Raw genomic sequence first — 18,472 nt, forward strand, 5'->3', positions numbered from 1 at the left:
CATACAAATCTCACTTAAAAATTCTAGATATTTTTATAACATAATTTCTTTATGTATTAATTTTCAACGTCATACAGTAAGGTTCAGTCATACCAATATACCTCCTTTAGGGAGGCACTTATTCAAAACTGAATAGTGATTTGATTTCTACATTAGACATATTGGCTAGTTTCATTTTTAATTTAATAGAAAAATAAAGAATTTCAAAGGCTGAAGGTGTGGCTCAGCAGTACAGCTCTTGCCTAGCATGTATGAGATTCTAGGTTCCACCTCAGCAGCATTAAAAAAAGAAAACAAAAGAATTTCACTGCTTTAATGTGTCTTATTAATACTATTCAACCAAATTATTACATTTAATGTTTTCTAAAATATGCCACTTAAGATTTTTTTCAATGATATGGAATCCCTTCTACACTTACTAACATTGAAAAGGTGAATAATTAAAAAGAACGTTTCTAGATGTATCCTGAGATCTTGTACTCTATGCCCCACTCTGGCTGTATCTAGGCTTCACTGGCTTGATCCAGTAAAAATAATCAAGAGACACCACCCTGTGGGCCAGCTGCCTGATTATAGAAATGAAAAAGTAGAAAAAACATGGTTTTACTGGAATAGAAGATACAAGGCGGAGCCCCTTTTAAAAGGCTTTCTACCCCTTGCATTATGTGTGTGATGATCCAGTACTAGCCAGGAGAGAGACAGAAAAGGACACACTCATTACCTTCTTGAACCCTTCCAGTACACCTTTCAGGTTCTCATATCTCCTGAAGAGATCAGAAAGGGATCGCTCCACAGAGTTGAGGTCAGCCAGGGCCTGCTCCTTCTCCATGGTCAGTTGCTGGAAGCTCTTCTGAGAGGTCATGTTTGTCCTTTGTTCATCTTCTGGGAATTATAAGTCAAAAATAATGGCATGTTTATTCACACAATGGTGAACAGCTGCTCTCCCTGAGCCAGGCAGTGTTCTCAGTGGGAAGGAACACAGCCATGGGTATAAAAAAATTCCCATTCCCAAGGACTTATATTTTAATGGGGAGCGACATATGGTGAGAGTGATGGGGTAAAAAAAAAAAAAAGGATGAGAGGAATGAGGAACAGGTGAGTGGGCTGCTGTTTTATAGAGCTGCCTCTTCAGAGAAAAAATTTGAATAGAGACCCAAAGAACAGGGTGGGAGCCATGCAGCTATGGGGGAGAATATTACACACAGAGGAGATAGCCCTGGCCAAGGCTGAACTGGGAAGGCAATAGGTGACATGGACAAAAAAAAAATCATTTCAGTATTTAAATGCTTAAAGATCTGTCTTGATTTGATTTAGGGAATCAATCTTTACAAAGTTCACTAGAAGAGGCTCTAAATTCAACATGGAGGATTAATCACCATTGTTTTGTTAAGGCACTACTGGGTCTGACAGGAAAAATCAGAAGGATGCTGCATCAAAAACAGAGGACTCCGCCCAGTAGGTATTAGTATGTGGGCCATCAACATTCTGGGTATGGCATAGAGGGCTTTCATAGAATTCAAAAAAAATGAACCCAAGTACAGCCAATCCTCATTATTTGCAGTCTGTATTTGCAATTTGTGTACTATCTTAAATTTATTTGCAATTCCAGAATCCATACTCAAGGCATGTGAGTAAAATTTTTATTCATCTGTTGCTCTTGTTCTCATCTGAGGGCAGACAGGGATGCTCTACCTTACTTCTTTTTTTATTTTTATTTTTTAATTTTTTTAAAAATTTTTATTGTTGCTCTACCTTATTTCACACTATAAACAACTATCCTTTTCAAGTAGTCTACTTAGTGTCACATTTTGCATTTTTGTGCTTTATTTTGGTGACCTTGCTGTTTAAAATGGCCCCCAAAGGTGGTACTGAAGTGCCATCTAGTGTTACAAAGCATAAGAAGGCTGTGAAGTGCCTTAAAATACATGTGCCAGCCCATTTATTGATTCTTGATTTTAATTCTTCTGCCACAGGACTCTTATTAAGGAAGTTATGGACTAATCCCACACGATGGAGATTAGGGCCTACTTTTTCTTCTATTAGACGTAGGGTCTCTGGTTTCTTCTCAGCAAAAGAAACAATCTGTGAGGTGAATAGAGAGCCTATATCTTGGGAGTAAATCTATACCCCTCACACATCAGATTGAGCACTAATCTCTAGGGTATATAAAGAACTCAAAAAGCACAAAAAAAAAAAAATAATAATAACCTAATCAATAAATGGGCCAAAGACCTGAACAGACACTTCTCAGAAGATGATATACAATCAATCAACAAATATATGAAAAAATGTTCATCATCACTAGCAATTAAAGAAATGCAAATCATAACCACTATACAATTTCATCTCACTCCAGTCAGAATGGCAGCTATTATGTATACAAACAACAATAAGTATTAGAGAGGATGAGGGGGGAAAAGGTACACTCATACACTGCTGGTGGGACTGCAAATTGGTATAGCTAATATGAAAAGCAATATGGAGATTTCTTGAAAAACTGGGAATGGAAGCACCATTTGACCCAGCTATCCCTCTCCTCGGTCTATACCCAAAGGACTTAAAAACAGCATTCTACAGGGACACAGCCACATCAATGTTTATAGCAGCACAATTCACAATAGCTAAACTGTGGAATCAATATAGATGCCCTTCAATAGATGAGTGGATAAAACAAAATGTGGCATATATACACAATGGAATATTACTCAGCAATAAAAGAGAATAAAATCATGGCATTTGCAGGTAAATGGATGGAGTTAGAGAAGATAATGCTCAGTGAAGTTAGCCAATCCCCCCAAAAACAAATGCTGAATGTTTTCTTTGATATAAGGAGGCTGATTCATAGTGAGATAGGGAGAGGGAGCATGAGAGGAATAGATGAAATCTAGATAGGGCAGAGGGGTTGGAGGGGAATGGAGGGGGCATGAGGTTATTAATGATGGTGGAATGTGATGATTGTTATTATCCAAAGTACAGGTATGAAGACACAAACTGGTGTAAATATACTTTATATACAACCAAAGATATGAAAAATTGTGCTCTATGTGTAATAAGAATTTTAATGCATTCTGCTGTCATATAAATAAAAAAAATACATGTGCCAGGTAAGTTTTGTTCAGATGTGAACTGACACCCTGTTGAACATGAATTCAATGTTAAAAAAATCAATAATATATATTAAATAAGGTGTGTTTAAGTGGAAACACATATAAGACAAGGTTACATATTGATCAGTTGATATAAATGTTGTGACCATTGGCTCACAGGAACTTAGTCCTGCTTTTCCTCTTAGGAGTATGCTTCAGTATCCACCAGTTCAGCATTTGAAGCAACTTTGTAGAATATGCCTATCATGGAAATGAGATAGATGATGAACAAACTGAAGTTCATATTAAGATCTCCTGCTATGGTCTGAATGTTTATGCTCCTTGTTCCCCTATTCACATGACTGAAACCTAACCCCAATGTGATAGTGTTGGGAGAGGGGGGTTGTGGAGGTAATTAAGTTATGAGGCAGAGACAGGTCAATATCCTTCTAGAAGAGACCCCAGAACCAAGATCATTATGTTAAGTGAATTAAGCTAGGCAAAAAAAAGGTAAGTACTGCATGTTCACAGTTATATGTGGAAGCTAATAAGTTGATTTCACAGAAGTAAAAAATATAATGTTGGTCTCTAGAGGCTGGGAAGGGGAGGGAGGGAAAGAAGGATGTTGGATAACAGGTCCCAAATTATAGTTAGATATGAGGAATAAGGTCTAATGTTCTATAGTATAGTAGGGTGACTATAATTTATAACAATTTATTATTTATTTTTTTAAAGAACCAGAATAAAGGAGTTCAAAGGTTCTCAGTACAAAGAAATAATACATACTTGAGATGGATATGTGAATTATCCTGATTAGATCACTGCACACTGCATTCATGGATCAAATTATCACAGTGCACCCCACAGATGTGGACAATTATTATGTGTGTGAAAAGACAGACCACAAAGAGCTAGCTAGCTATCCCCTTCAGCCACCAGGTGAGGACAAACTCCTTACCAATCATTTGGGCAATGGTCTTTTCATATTCAGCCACAATTTTCCTAAATAGAAAAAAGAATATTCAGAAGAGAATTTTCATACAATGGAATTTAGAGAAATGCTGCCCTCAAACAATTAAACTCATTGATAACTGATTTACATATACAAATTTACGTAACAGGGTCTCCCCATGTCTAGTCCTGGCATTTGTAAGCTCAAGGGAGCCTTTTGTCTCGGCTTCCCAAGTAGCTGGAACTACAGGCACTTGCCATTTTACCCAGCTAAAATGTTTCTTAATCACTCAAATGCAGACTGTACAAGCATGAACTATGTATGGTTTTTCCTTCTCTTCTTTGATGCCATCCTTAGCCACTTAATGGTACATAATTCTCTTAGAGAATAAAGAGGATAAATTAAAAGATTTCAATTTAAAGTCAATTTTGTTTTCTATTAACATGCCTACTTATAATCCATGTGATGATTATGTAACTTGAAGCTACTATGTATGACTATTTTAAATTATTATGGATTTTGCAGGCCCAATGGCACATGCTTGTAATTATAGCTATTTGGGGGACTGAGGCAAGATGATCCTAAGATCAAGGTTAGTCAGGGCAACTTAGTGAGGCCCTGTTTCAAAATAATAAAAAAGGTTTGGGATGTAGCTCTATAGTTGAGCACTTCTAGGTTCAATCCCCCATTGAATTTCAATGCCTCCATCATTGATCTTATCAATAAATCTTATTATTCTGTATTCCATATGGATATTCTTGCACAAATTTGTCCATTCTTTAAAAAAGACAATAACAGTGTGAACTTTGCTTACATGTAATGTTCTACATAACTCATGAAATGACACTCTCAATTGCAAAGTGAGGTAATCTCAGATCAAAGCCCTCAAGTTCCCAACAGCTGGTTCTGTGGTGGTGAGCAAACACTTGTAGATCTAATAATATTCAAGACACCTGACCCCTCCCCCCAGCTTCCAGTCTAACCTCATCTCCAAAACTTCTTGTCGGGTCTCTTCATATTTCTTCTTCCATTCACTGGCTTCAATCTCTTTAGTGATTATCTAAATGATAATAAAGCTTGGTTTTTACCTTATCAATCTGTTACAGTTTCAATTTAAGATTGGAGACTGAAAATAACACATGACCAAGTATAACCTGAGGCATTCAGTTGACATTAGGAATATAAAACCTTGACATTTGTATATAATGTTCATAAACATTTGGAAACGTGTACTCTCAGCTGTAGAATGATGAAATGTAGCCACTAGGATAAGGTTAAGCAGATCTCCCAGGAACTTTAGAGGATTTTACAAGTTCCATGAATTTTACCTCAGTCCATGGTCTGGCTGTCAACTCTGTAGGGACACAGTTGGGACAGGACACCAAGAGCAGAGCGTCTGACAGACATTCACCTTAGCCAAAGTTACATAATTGCAGTAGATGTCAGACCACCAATTTTCTTTGAGAAATGAAACTGCCACAAAATCAGAGTACTATAAATTGGTGTGACCAGCACAATCTTTTCTACAGAGATTTCTGACTGGTAAGAATGGAGTCAGAACAAGGGGTGCAGAAGGGGAATGCCCCAGGCTAGATACATCCCTCTTTAGGATCCATCACCATCGGAAGGATCTTGCCAGTCAGGCCAAAACCCACACCCATATTTGGGATGCTTACTATCTGGAAACACTTTCAACTTACTACCTCAACTCCAATGGGTTTGCCACTGTCCTTTCACTACCCTTCCTTGGCTGTGTTTCCTGATTCCTGATGGGTATATTCTTTATTTTGGTGTCTCTAAGAACCTAGAAGCCACCCTGTGTGCTTCAAGCAACAAGGCATGTCTTTGCTTTGGTTCAATAGGTGGTCATTTATCTCAGAGTTTAACTCTCAAGAGGAAGACGAAGTCATTTTTCTCATTTATAAGAAAATGAGCAGGGTGGCAGTGGTAGGCTTCCTTACCACTGCTCCCAAGTTTTGACAACAGGACTGGCTGACAGCCCTTGTTACCAGTCTAAAGTTACTTATAATATAATGTTGAAAGACCTAGAGCAAAGGTACTTAATTACTTTCATCATAGTGTAAAAATAAAATTGTTATGGCAACAGAATTACTTTCTTTAAAAAAAGAAAAAGTGGAATCTTCAAGGAACACATAAACCAAACACATAAAATACAGCACAGAAATATGACAGGAGAGGATGGTAACTGAATAATGAGGCATACTTGTGGTAATGTCTTTTGAATAGAGACTGTTTAAAAACACAATACTGGAATTTGAGAGCTGACCTGTTTAAAGAATGGATGGAATTAGGAAACAATTTTTTATAGCTACATGCCTAGAATTTAAGGCATTCTTAGGCATAAACCTCTTAAAAATGGATCAGAACAGAGATGGCAAAATTAGACACTTAATGCTTCAAGGCTAAAAGTTAAAGAAGCCTACCAAATTCTTAAGAATGTTTCAGGGCGCTGGCTTTTCCTGTGGACACCAACATGTCAGGACTTCAGCATCAATACTGAGTTTTACAGGGAGCCCTTTATATTGAGTTACACAAGCTGTAGGAAATAAGAACTTACAGCCTGGGGCAACTTGAGCCAACAAAGATGGAATCTACTGGTTGGCACATGGGCTTTACAGAGAAATGGTGTGATAAGCAGACAGAAAAAAAATGCCTTTACCTCTTCTCTTATCAAGGTGAGCACAGCTGTCTTATCTGATTCGCTGAGGCAGATTCCATCCAGGGGGCTCTCACCTCCGCAGGCCACAGACACAGGAGCCTTCTCCATAGAGGATTCGAACAATCCCTGGGGGGAAGGGCTCACATTCAATACATTCATTCCTTAGCTACTTAGCGCCAAATAGTCTTCAATAACTTCCTCATTACTGAATTGACAACACCCTTTAAAAACACACTTGCAGAGAAAAGCAGCAGAAGGGAAGCTTTAAGAAATAATGCAATTACAATACTATCTAAGGAAAAACTATTCTAATGCATACCAGGGCACTCTTAGGTTCACTGAACAGATAACCTGGGGAAGTTTTCTAATCCAAAAAGAAGAAAGTCAGTGACCAAGGAATTGTGGGCATAAAAGATACATGTTTAATGGCTCATATTTCTGGGGTATGACATGTTCCAAGAAAATAAGTTTTCAAAAAAAGTGACGGATGTTCCTTTTATATTTGATGCTCTGTATACATCTTAGGCACTTTGAATGGCAATGTTTCTAAAGTGCCTTACTGACTTTCAGATTTAAGGAAGCTGAAATGACCCATTTTTCTGAACTCTGACCTCCATCTTTCGACCTTCATAATTCAGGATCAACATGAACCTCAGTTGGTCTGCAGTGATATCCTGCTATAATCCAGAACTACGTTCATGGACACCATTACCTGTCCCTATAAAAAGTAGCTAGAGGTAAGTCAAGACCTGTATGTGTTTTTTTTTTTTGACTTTTGGATTCTTCCTTGTCATTACATTTTCAGTTCCTTTCTGGTAGCACTTCACCTTCTGATGTGCCAGTTGTTTCTATCTTAAACTCAGTTCCAGAAAGCCACATTTGGTTAGCATTTCATTTTTCACAAGAACATGGGACTTAGTATTGTTACAAGACAGAGGCCTGCTGCAAAGCTGAGGCAGCTGCAGAAGCCCTCTCTTCACCAGTTCTTGTGATCATACCATAAAGATTTCAGACATGTTACTTAGAGTAGCAGACATGAGTTTACTGAAGGGATAGGAAAAGGGACACTCTCATGGGAGAGAATGGATCCTCACAAAGAGAAGGAGAGCATGCCCCTCCTGCCCTCAAGTTTTATTGGGGATCCCAAGGACATTTCCAGAGTCCTACCTAGGTCTACCTCTTGACTTCTGACTAACAGTATAGGAACTGCACAGACCACCTTGAACAGAGGATGATAAGGTAATTGAGTTCCCCTGTTTTTGCTTCAATTTCCTGCCCCTTTATCAATTTACTACCCTTTGAATAGTTTTTAGCAAGCTTTCTTTGTGATGGTCATGTTTGGGGTAATTGAGGGCTGTGACATAATTTTGGTGATAAGGGAGTGTTCCGGGCTATCTCACCTAGTAGGGTGTGACATGATCTTAATTTTTCTTAGTGTATGTAATTATGGCTGGTAGAGGTTTTCACATACCAAATTCCATCTTCCAGATATTTATCTTTCAGATAAGCCTCCCTGTGGTTTTCAGTTGCCCTTCATTGTTCTTTTCGGGCTCACCCATTCATGGCTGGTTAATTACCTAACAGTACTATTTCCCTAAAAAGCGTATTTGGTGTGATTTCCTCCCAACTATGGAAGTAAACTTTTTTGTATGAATGTGCTCTGTGATTTAAGAGCATGGCAATGTCCAAAATACCATCCAAAGTGAACTGGGAATAATCTTAATTCCCTTTAACGGGAGAATAGCTAACTGATTATTGGATTATAATCTATCCATTCTCTGGTTGGTATCTTCTTTGAACCAAGACTAAACAGAAAGTCCAACATTAACTTAGACTAGTGGCTTTTAAACTTTTTGGTTCACTGTAGCCTCACTCTCTTTATATAAAATGCTCAAAACACAAATGTAATTTTAGGAAACAGCTTCACAGACTTCAGCCACAGTTCCAATATAGAAACTCATCTTAGACCAAGAAAAGGGAAACATAAAAACCACTAACTGGCAGTGCCCACCTTCCAGCAGCATTTGAAGGAGGGAAGCCCATCAGGCTGACAGAGGTCCAAGGTAATCCCAGTACCTCCTGGTATAGATTTTGGTAGAAATCTCTCACTAGAACCAGGGTGAGCAGTCTCTAACTGGCTCTCCAAACCTTACCTCCTATACTAATCCTCTCGTGCATTCTCTTCTCTTTGGGTACAGCCTAGACTTAGTGACTCACTCGGATATGGCAAAAATCATGGAACCTAATATTATAAAAAGACTCTGGTTTCCATGTATTGAGAAGTCTGCAAAAGCCCTTGTGAAAAGAAATAATGTCTCTGCCAACAACCATGTGAGTGGAATCAAATTCACCCTAAATCAAATACAGGGATGACTGGATTTGGATGACTAGTAATACCTTGATCACGAGAGACCCTCATGATCATGAATCAAGAGGCATCCAGCAAAAGATTCCTAACCCACCAAAACAATGAGATAATAAGTATTTATTGTTTTAAGCTACTGAATTTTGGAGTAATTTGTTACTCAGAGTAGATAGCCAATACACCCCTGGACAGTAGAACCATCTCATTAATTTGGTATGCCTTCTTAACCCTCCCTCCTTTATTCTCCCCTCCATTTTCCATACCAGGGATTTAACCCAGGGGTACTCTACTGGGCTACATCCCCAGTCCTTAAAAAAAAAAAAAATTTAAGGGCTGGGGTTGTAGCTCAGCATGTTTACCTAGCACATATGAGGCCCTGGGTTCGATCCTCAGCACCACATAAAGATAAATAAATAAAATAAAGGTACTGTGTCCATGTACAACCCCCCCCCCCCCCCGCCCGCCACCAAAATTTTGGAGAAAGGGTCTAAGTTACCTAGTCTGGCCTTGAACTTGCAATCTTCCTGCCTCAGCTACCAAGAAACTACTAAGAGTCTTCTTAGCAAGGAAATACTAATATCCATTCTAGAGTTCAGTATTTCATTCATTTGTGGAGGGGATAAATGAATTTAGTCAGCCTGCTCACATCAACTTAATGCTAACAAATGTATCCAGAAGAGGCAGTATTCTTAATTGGACATGGAAGATGGCCACTATATATAAGCTAGTGGTTCTGCAGCCTGCCAGCTCTCTCCTGGCCATAAGCCATAAGCCTCACCTCTCAGAATGCAACAGTTCTTAAGAGGTGATCAGGGAAAGAATTTATGCTGTGACTTATTTCAGTTACCGTTCCCAGTCTCTTAGGACTAAAACTTTTCAGTCCTTTTTGTTTGTTTGTATGATTTGTTTTACAGTATTGGGGACCTCACAAATGCTTGGCACGCACTCTGCCACTGAGTATATCCCCAGCACTTTTTAAACTTTGAGACAGAGTCTCATTAAATTGCCCAGGCTGGCTGCAAATTTGTAATCCTATTACATTAGTCTCCCCAGTATCTGGGATTATAGGTGTGTGCCACCATGTCCAGCCCTTAGTCCTTTATATTGTTTATCAAACAGTGTAGAAAGTCTACCAAGTCTACCATTGCAAAGAATTAGCCAGGTGGGTGTGGTGGTGCATACCTGTAATCTCATTGGTTGGGGAGGCTAAGGCAGGAGGAAGGCAAACTCGAAAGCCAGCCTCAGCAATTTAGTGAGGCCCTAAGCAACTTAGACCTGTCTCAAAAAATAAATAAATAAATAAAATAAAATAAAATCTCTTTTAGAACTGGGCTAGAATCAAGTTTTTTGTTTATTTTAAATTGAAGTACTAGGGACCAAACCCTAGGCCTTGGCCAAGCTAGGCAAGTACTCTACCACCGAGTTATATCCCCTATATATTTAGAGAAAGGGGCTCTCTAAGTTGCCATGGCTGGCCTCAAACTTTTGATCCTCCTGACTCAGTCTTTCAAGTAGCCAGGATCACAGGTGTGAGTTATCACAAATACCTCTAAATAAAATCTTAATAAAGATGCCCAAATTAATCAGTCATCCTCCCAAAGGGGTCTGGTTTCATGTTCCCTAGTCCCTCAGGTCCTTCTCCTGGTCCCTCAGGGCAATCACAATTGAGTGCCAAAAAATACCTGTCTAATGATAATAGAACTGAATGGCATCTTGGTTACAAATCTACAGTGAACATATATGCCACAAAGTAATTCCCTTAGCTGATGTCCTTGCAGTGGCAGAATTAGCATCACCAATCTGTCTGCATTGTGCTGCTGACTGTGCTCATTCCATCATTTGTTCTCCCCAGAGCTGTACCAGTTCCCGCCACTACTAACAAAGATATGCTTGGAAAACCACATAAACTCAACCTTTAATAACTTTTACTCTATGGTCTTAATTATTTTGTCCCAGCCACCTACCACTGGGCACAAGATTGCAACAGGAAAGTACTTCAAAGAGGCTTAATAAAGTAAATACCAGATTACACAGATTTCTTTATTAATTACTTTGAAGACTGAAATTGTTCCTTTCTTTTGAAATTCCGGGGACCAACACCAGGCACCTCATGTATGCTAGGTAAGTGTTCTACCACTGGGCTACATCCCCAACCTTTAAAGTGACAATTTATTAAACAATGTTAATTCAACATTCTAAAAAAGTTGAAATTTATTTATGTCAGCAAGTTCAAGTGCAGTTATTTTTAGGAGGTCACAGCAGATATATATATCATCTATGTCTTTCACCAGCAGGCTCTAGAGACAAGTGTTAGAGGAATAAGTTGGGAATCATGAAGTTTAAACAGTTTCAAGAGCTGCATAAATCTGCAGACCAATGCTTTGTCCACTCAACACACCCCTCTTCAATCATCCTTTTGCTATTTAAAATTTTTTTTTTAATTGTAGATGGACACAACACATTTATCTATTTATCTTTATGTGGTGCCAGGGATTGAACCCAGTGCCTCACACATGCTAGGCAAGTGCTCTACCACTGAGCCACAACCCTGGCCCCATCCTTTCGCTATTTTTACACACTGAAAATACTAGAAAGTATTCCTATTGTACTTGGAAAACTTCAAAAGGAACCAGATTTCTGGGCTGTACAACCAGGTTGCTTTGGTAGTAGGGTATGGAGTTTCTCTTTCACAGATGAGCAAACTGAAGCTTCAGTCCTTGAGTGGCTGTACTGGGATCAGATGACCTCATTCTCCAGAAAACTGAGGATCACATAAGTTTCTGGGCAAAAGTGATTTTTGTCTGGAAACAAATGTTACTAAGGTGTGAAGCCTTAGTGAGGAAACAATGCTTTCTGATTTCCCACATGTGATATGTAAGTTCTTCCTTCTGACTTCCTGTCCATGCTTCTATAGGCTCCTCCTCTGCGCATTCCTAAGGTTAAGAAGTTCATTCTCGGGCTGGGGATATGGCTCAAGCGGTGGCTCACTCGCCTGGCATGCGTGCGGCCCGGGTTCGATCCTCAGCACCACATACAAAACAAGGATGTTGTGTCTGCCGAAAAACTAAAAAATAAATATTAAAATTCTCTCTCTCTCTCTCTCTAAAAAAAAAAAAGAAGAAGAAGTTCATTCTCTATTATATAGGGAAATACCAGGGGTCATAGCACAGTAGTGAATCATGAAAACAGTTTAGTGGCACCAAAAATCTGCACTAAAAAAAAGAAAGATAATAGGAAACATCAAAGTAAATTACATGAAGAAAGGCATATAATTGTGTAATTTGTTTTATAAATATACAAATGTATGAGCTATGATGTGCCAGATATGAACTGGTCGAGAATTGAAAGGTATTTTTTACTGTGGATCAAAGTAAAGTGTTTCAATCTCAACTTTATTTGCTTCCACAGCTTCAATTATCACCTGTGTCCTATGGTTCCTCAGAGCTATTAAAGCCAACCAAACTTTTCTTGAGCTCATGTTACACACCCATAACCACCAAAAGGATATATGGACTGAGAAAATGGTCACATGGGTAACTTAAAGCCATATATCTAAAAATAAACTCTACAATTCTGATCTTTCTTCTCTTTTACTTATTCCTACATCCAGAAATATTTATAGTGGTGGGTCCTGGGGTGTACCAGCCAATAATACAGTCATGGTCCCTACCTGTACCATGCTTATAATCTTATAGGGAAGCAGGGAGAATAGGTAAATGGGTCAAAGAGGTAGGTCATAGAACTTTAAAAAAAAAAAAAAAATTCCATTCAGGTAGGCAAGTGTCAAATGTGGAGAATCACACAGACCACAATAAGAGTCTGAACATATCCTTAAGATACGGGAAGCCCATGCAGAGCTTTAAGAAAGGAATAAAGAGACTAATTTTGTGTTTGAATCACATTATGCTGATGTATGCCAAAGAATGAGAGACTAAGCCTGGAAACAGGAAGACGAGTTAAAAAACGGCCACCACCATTAAAATGGGACCAGTAGTAGCCATGAGCTGAAAAAGAGTAGATAAATTTACAATAAGTTTTGGACACAGAAGCCACATATCTTGACTAGGGGAGCAAGGGGGAGGGAGGAGTCAAAAATGACACCCAGACTTGTGACTTACACCACTAGGTGGAAAGTGGTGCCATGTGTTATGAGGCCCCTTTGGGCTTGGTTAACAGTGACCACCTAGATTCTCAGGGCAGAAACCGAGTGGTCTTCATCAACTTTCTTTCATTACCACCATCACGAATGTCATGTCACCAAGCAGTGACAGTTCTACCTGCTAAACCCTCTCCCAGCCTCTATCTCATTCTCTGAACTATAACCAATCACACTATTTCTTACTTCAAACCTCACAAGAGTTACCTACCAATTTTATCAAACTTCAAACCTCCTGGTAGTGTATCTGTATCCCTTGATGACCTGTCTCTTACTTTCCATATACAAAGTATCCTCCAGTGACATGAGATTATTAATATTAATAATTCCTTATAAAATTCATACTTTTTCCTACTCCCTGATTTTACACAGGCCAATACTCCTACCTGGAATATACTTTTTTTAAGTTTAGTTGTAAATGAACACACTAACTTTATTTTATTTATTCATTTTATGTAGTGCTGAGGATCGAACCCAGTGCCTCACATGTGCGAGGTAAGCTCTCTGCCACTGAGCCACAACCCAGCCCCTGGAATACACTGTCTTTAGGACATATTCAAATGGTGAAACCTGGGCAACATTACCTTAATCAAGTGATCAAATTAACCCTACCAAAAGGGGACACATTGCCATCTACATCATTAATTCTGCTGTATCTGTGCCAAAGACAAATAAAATGAATTTAATCATGAAAAAGCATCAGAAAAACCCAAACTGAAAGATGTACTATGCACTTAACAGAACAGAACTCTTCAAAACTGTCAAGGTCATTAGAGACAAAAACTGAGAAACAGTTACAGATGAAAGGAGACTAAGGGGATTGTGCTCACAAAGCACAATCTGCTATGTTGATAATAGCCCCATTAGCTTTCTGTGAGTACAAGGCAAATGGCTTTAAGTTACCCATGTGACCATTTTCTCTCTACCTATTAGTGATTTAGATAACTATATTGTGCGTAAAATGTTAATAATTTGAATAGTAGGGGTAAGGTATATAAAAATAGAACAAGGAATTCCTGTATATCTAAAACTGAAAATAAAGAGATAAAAAAAGATTTTTGTGGCTGGGTGTGGTGGAATCCCAGCTATTCAGGAGGTTGAGACTGGAGGACAGCAAGTTTGAGGTCAGCCTGGGCAACTTACTGAAATCCTACTAAAAGAAAAAAAAAAAAAAAACTTCAGCAGCACATATACTGAAACTGAAACAATATGGAGAAGATATGTATGGCACCTGTGCAACATGGCATGCAAAATCATGAAGCATTCTGTATTTTTGGTTCTTGATGTTCACAGGCAGGGAAACAATCTCAATGATGCACCTTTGTCAACTGAGGATCATTCTAGTGTTACACCATTCCTAGGTCCTCCTATTTCCTTTTTTAAAAATTATTTATTTATTTTATTGGACCAACTCCTTGTCTCAAAAAAAAAAAAAAAGAGAGAGAGAGAGAGAAGGAGAACTCCTAGGGATGTAGCTCAGTACTAGAGGGCCCCTGGGTTCAATCCTCTGTAATGAAAAAACTTTTTTGCTTTTTATTAGCTCACATCCAACCTCAACACCTGCCATGTAGTCAGACAGCCCTGAACACATTCTGTTAAAACATTTTCCAGGGGGTATTTTTAGTTTGCATTTTGTGTCTTATATCAGTACACTTCAACAGAAATATACTGGCAGTCATATGTACCTATTAATTTTCTAGTAGCTACAATAAAAAATAAAAAGAAACACGTAGAACTAATTTTAATAATATAGTTTAATTAACTCTATAGATCAAAAATATCATCATCTCACCAGGTAGTCAATATAAAAAGTTACTGTGACATTTAATAATCCCTTTTTGGGGGGGTAATAAGTCTTAAATACTGTTTGTATTTCACACATACAGGGCATTTCAATTCAGACTAGCTACAGCTCAAGCGCTCAACAGTCAGTCACATGTGGCTACTGGCTACTGTATAGAACATTATGCATAAACTATGAGTTCCTCCAGTGAAGAAAATGTGTCATATGTACATATGAAATACACACACACAAGGATGGGTTTGTGGCTCAGTGGTAGAGCGCTCTCTTTGCATTTGCCAGACCCAGGGCTCGATCCTCAGCACCACATAAAAATCAATAAGTGAAATAAAGGTATTGTGTCCAACTAAAAAAAAAAAAAGAAATACACACACACACATACACAATTTCATCATCATCACCTAACAATGACTAGACTTTAACAAATTTATAATATGGGCTTCAACTCAAATACTGAAGAAAACCAGAGTTCCACCTTGTTCTCCGAATTTGAAAACTTACAAGTACAGTAGATCCATCTTTTTCCATCTTCTGACACGATTCTTTCTCTACACCTAAAACAGAAAGTCATTTTTATAGTTATTCCAAGAAGTTCCTTCTTTCTTGGTGAAAGACTCTTGGGAACTTCAGTACAGGTCCAAAGTCACTACAAACATACCAACAATGTTTTGAAATTTTAAAATGAGCACTTGCATTCTGTTGAGTTCTGTTGATCTGTTTAGTGTTGAAGTCCATAACATTCAGAAGAGGAATATACACTCAGCCATAAACAGAATGTCAATGGTCGAACAGAAAGAACATCAAGGCTGCCCCCTTGTGTCCATTGAAAAGTTCAGCAAATGAGTTGTACTAACAGTGGTATTATTTCAGGAAGAGGAAACTATTAACAATGAATGTTATTTTATTACCAAGTCTGAATTTAAATTCCAGCCCAGAAGAACTCACTCTCAGTCTAATTAATACAGCATATAAAATACTAAGCTTTAAATTTTGAGCCTGCAAAACTAAATTTATTATCTTCTCTATACCCTGTAAACAGTTACCTTGTGTGAGGTCTATTTTTCCCTCCACCACCAGAGGTGATATTGTACTAAATTAGACAGACAAACAAAAAACAGAATATGCCCTTAGAAGAAAATCTAATGATACAGAAAAGCATACCAAAATTTAAAGCTACAATCATCTATGTAGCAATAATTAAATACTATTTTGGCCAATAGTTAATTATTTAAAACAAATATGAACATCACTGTCCTGCTAAAAACAAACAAACAGACAAAAAACAACAACAAAATAATCCCTTCCTAGCCTCCCCACGCCTGTGAGTGCAAGCCCAAATTCCTTACTACAACCTCCTTTTCCCATTTGCCCTTTACTCACAGAAAGCTAGTGGGGCTATATCAACACAGCAGATTACCTCCCATCAGTGAGAGTTTCTTGGTTCTAGAGGAACACCCATGTATGTATCCATTAAGAAGCATCTCTAAGGTGACTCTCTCTCCAGCCAATAGTCTCTGATTCCAGTACCAGAGCCTGTAGCACCCCTATGTCCCCAGAGACCACAGCCTTGGAGTGTTCCTTTGATACAGCTAACAAGTTACAGTGTAACAGCTTGTTTAAATCTTTTGTGCTTTTCCAAAGCCAACTAGCTGATTTACCAACTTTGAGAATAGTGCTGTTATCTAATAGAAATTCCTCTTCAAGGAATTTCCTCCAGTAGGGAAGAACATATTTCAACGAATATTTACCATGTACTGTGTCAGAGGAAATTCAAAGACACATCTCTAATAATCCCTAACTTGGAGACAAATAAGATAGATACAAAAGCCACCCTCTTACAATGAGTGCATGGCACTGGTACTGTAGAGCTGAAAGGGCAAGAAGAAACATGGTGGGAGCAGAGGTTCCTTGGGACTCAAGGAACATGCAGAGAGACTTGGAAAAAAAGGTGGAATTTTTGTGGGAAATGTCAAAGAAAGATACTTCAGATATGGACAAGAAACAAGAGCAGGTATGAGTACTAAGAATTAACATTGAGAAAGTGGGGTAAAAGGGGTAGTGGTGAACAAGGCCTTAAAGAAAGACACCAGAAATGTTACGCATGGTGCAATAGCTAGGATCTTAAATGTCCACCAAAGGCTTGGTCCCTAGGATGGTACTGTTAAGAGATAGCAAAATCTTTCTGTTTTTTCAGGGCTAAGGACCGAACCCAGGGCCATGTGCGTGCTAGGCAAGCATTCTGCCACTGAGCTAAATCCCCAACCCCGAGATAGCAAAATCTTTAAGAGGTAGGGCCTACTGGGAAGTCCTCAGGTCACTGGGCATGGGTGTGGGGTGCCCTTGAAGGACACTGTGGGACTCCACCCTCTTCCTTACTTCTTTTTTGCTTCCTGACCATGAGACGAACGGTTACGCTCCATCACATGCCCCCCACTGCTGGGATTGGGCAACCCCAACCACAGGCCTAAAAGCCAAGGGCCACCTGATCATGCCCTGGAACCAAAATAAACCTTTTCTCTTAATAAGTTGATTATCTTAGTTAACTGTCATAGTAACAGTAAATGAGAAACTGAGGCCTGAGGGGCTAGGAGGTGGCTGAAGAGAATAAATTGCTCAAAGTCCTGATTTTCCATCTGTTTTCTTTGATGCAGAATGGCAGAGAATGACTTTCTAAACTCTTAAGAAAAAGCCTACACTATTGTGTGGGTAAGAATTGGGTTGCTTAAGAAGATCTAAGTTTTTAATAATGTTGAAAGTAACCAGGTACACATTTCCAAATCTTTCATAAGTTAAGTTCCACAGATGTTATGTGGAGCCATTTTAGGGTCTTCATTCTAAAATGATATGAAGAGTCCCATAGGAAAAGGCTTCAGCTAAAGTTAATTCAGGTTCTTCATTAGAAAACTAAGAAGAATTTTATAAGGTACTTGTCAATTTTAATGTATCACATTCAGGACAAACTTATAGTAGCCTTGCATAATGAAAATAATCATTCCACACTTTAGCACTACAGCTAAAAGGCCATAGAAACAGACTGCTTAGGTTCCAATTGTTTCTACCATTTGTTAGTGACAGTGTTCAGAGCACACTGCCCTCAAATATGGTACCTCATCATTTGAGGAAGCAGAAAGGTCTGTCCTTCTCCCCGATGCAAGACGTAAAAGAATTCTCTCATCTTCCCCTGATAACAGATTATAAGACCCTTATTCCAGAGAGGTACTCCTAATATTCAGAGAAAAAGAACATTCTCATCCTTGAAGGCAGAGACAATGAGAGGAATCTCAACAAATAGCCCTTGTTATAAGTTCCCTCCAGATCTACTTTTCTTTCCTCTAATTGTACTTCCTATAACTATCTGTAAAAACAATCTTCCCTGTATCTTTAGGTCTTCATTTTGAAAGGCTCTGTACCTTGTAAAACTTGTGTTAAATA

The 18,472-nt window shown here is 38.5% G+C and overlaps 1 protein-coding gene, 1 long non-coding RNA gene and 1 other non-coding gene across 11 annotated transcripts in view; 2 read left to right on the forward strand and 1 right to left on the reverse strand.

Annotated features, from left to right (window-relative positions):
• Positions 1 to 18,472, forward strand: part of LOC114095823 (uncharacterized) — an 85,933-nt gene that overhangs the window by 64,070 nt on the left and 3,391 nt on the right. Inside the window, exon 2 of the long non-coding RNA XR_003583318.2 lies at positions 7,289 to 7,455. This is a non-coding gene — a long non-coding RNA (uncharacterized lncRNA). The remainder of the gene's footprint in view (positions 1 to 7,288; positions 7,456 to 18,472) is intronic.
• The window catches only part of Tacc1 (transforming acidic coiled-coil containing protein 1), a 117,493-nt gene that overhangs the window by 10,328 nt on the left and 88,693 nt on the right, over positions 1 to 18,472 (reverse strand). For 8 of the 9 annotated variants that reach the window (XM_071610185.1, XM_071610189.1, XM_071610191.1 and 5 more), the window contains 5 exons: positions 15,542 to 15,594; positions 6,719 to 6,844; positions 5,022 to 5,098; positions 4,045 to 4,088; positions 722 to 882 (listed from right to left, as the gene is read on the reverse strand). In XM_071610185.1, coding sequence (XP_071466286.1) covers positions 722 to 882; positions 4,045 to 4,088; positions 5,022 to 5,098; positions 6,719 to 6,844; positions 15,542 to 15,594 — 461 coding nt within the window. The remainder of the gene's footprint in view (positions 1 to 721; positions 883 to 4,044; positions 4,089 to 5,021; positions 5,099 to 6,718; positions 6,845 to 15,541; positions 15,595 to 18,472) is intronic. The other variant, XM_071610186.1, reaches the window with a different exon arrangement.
• On the forward strand, positions 14,413 to 14,514 carry LOC114095924 (U6 spliceosomal RNA). The gene has a single exon (XR_003583322.1). It is a non-coding gene; the product is annotated as a U6 spliceosomal RNA (small nuclear RNA).

Source organism: Marmota flaviventris, chromosome 3 (assembly GCF_047511675.1).
Source record: "Marmota flaviventris isolate mMarFla1 chromosome 3, mMarFla1.hap1, whole genome shotgun sequence".
Taxonomy (NCBI): domain Eukaryota; kingdom Metazoa; phylum Chordata; class Mammalia; order Rodentia; family Sciuridae; genus Marmota; species Marmota flaviventris.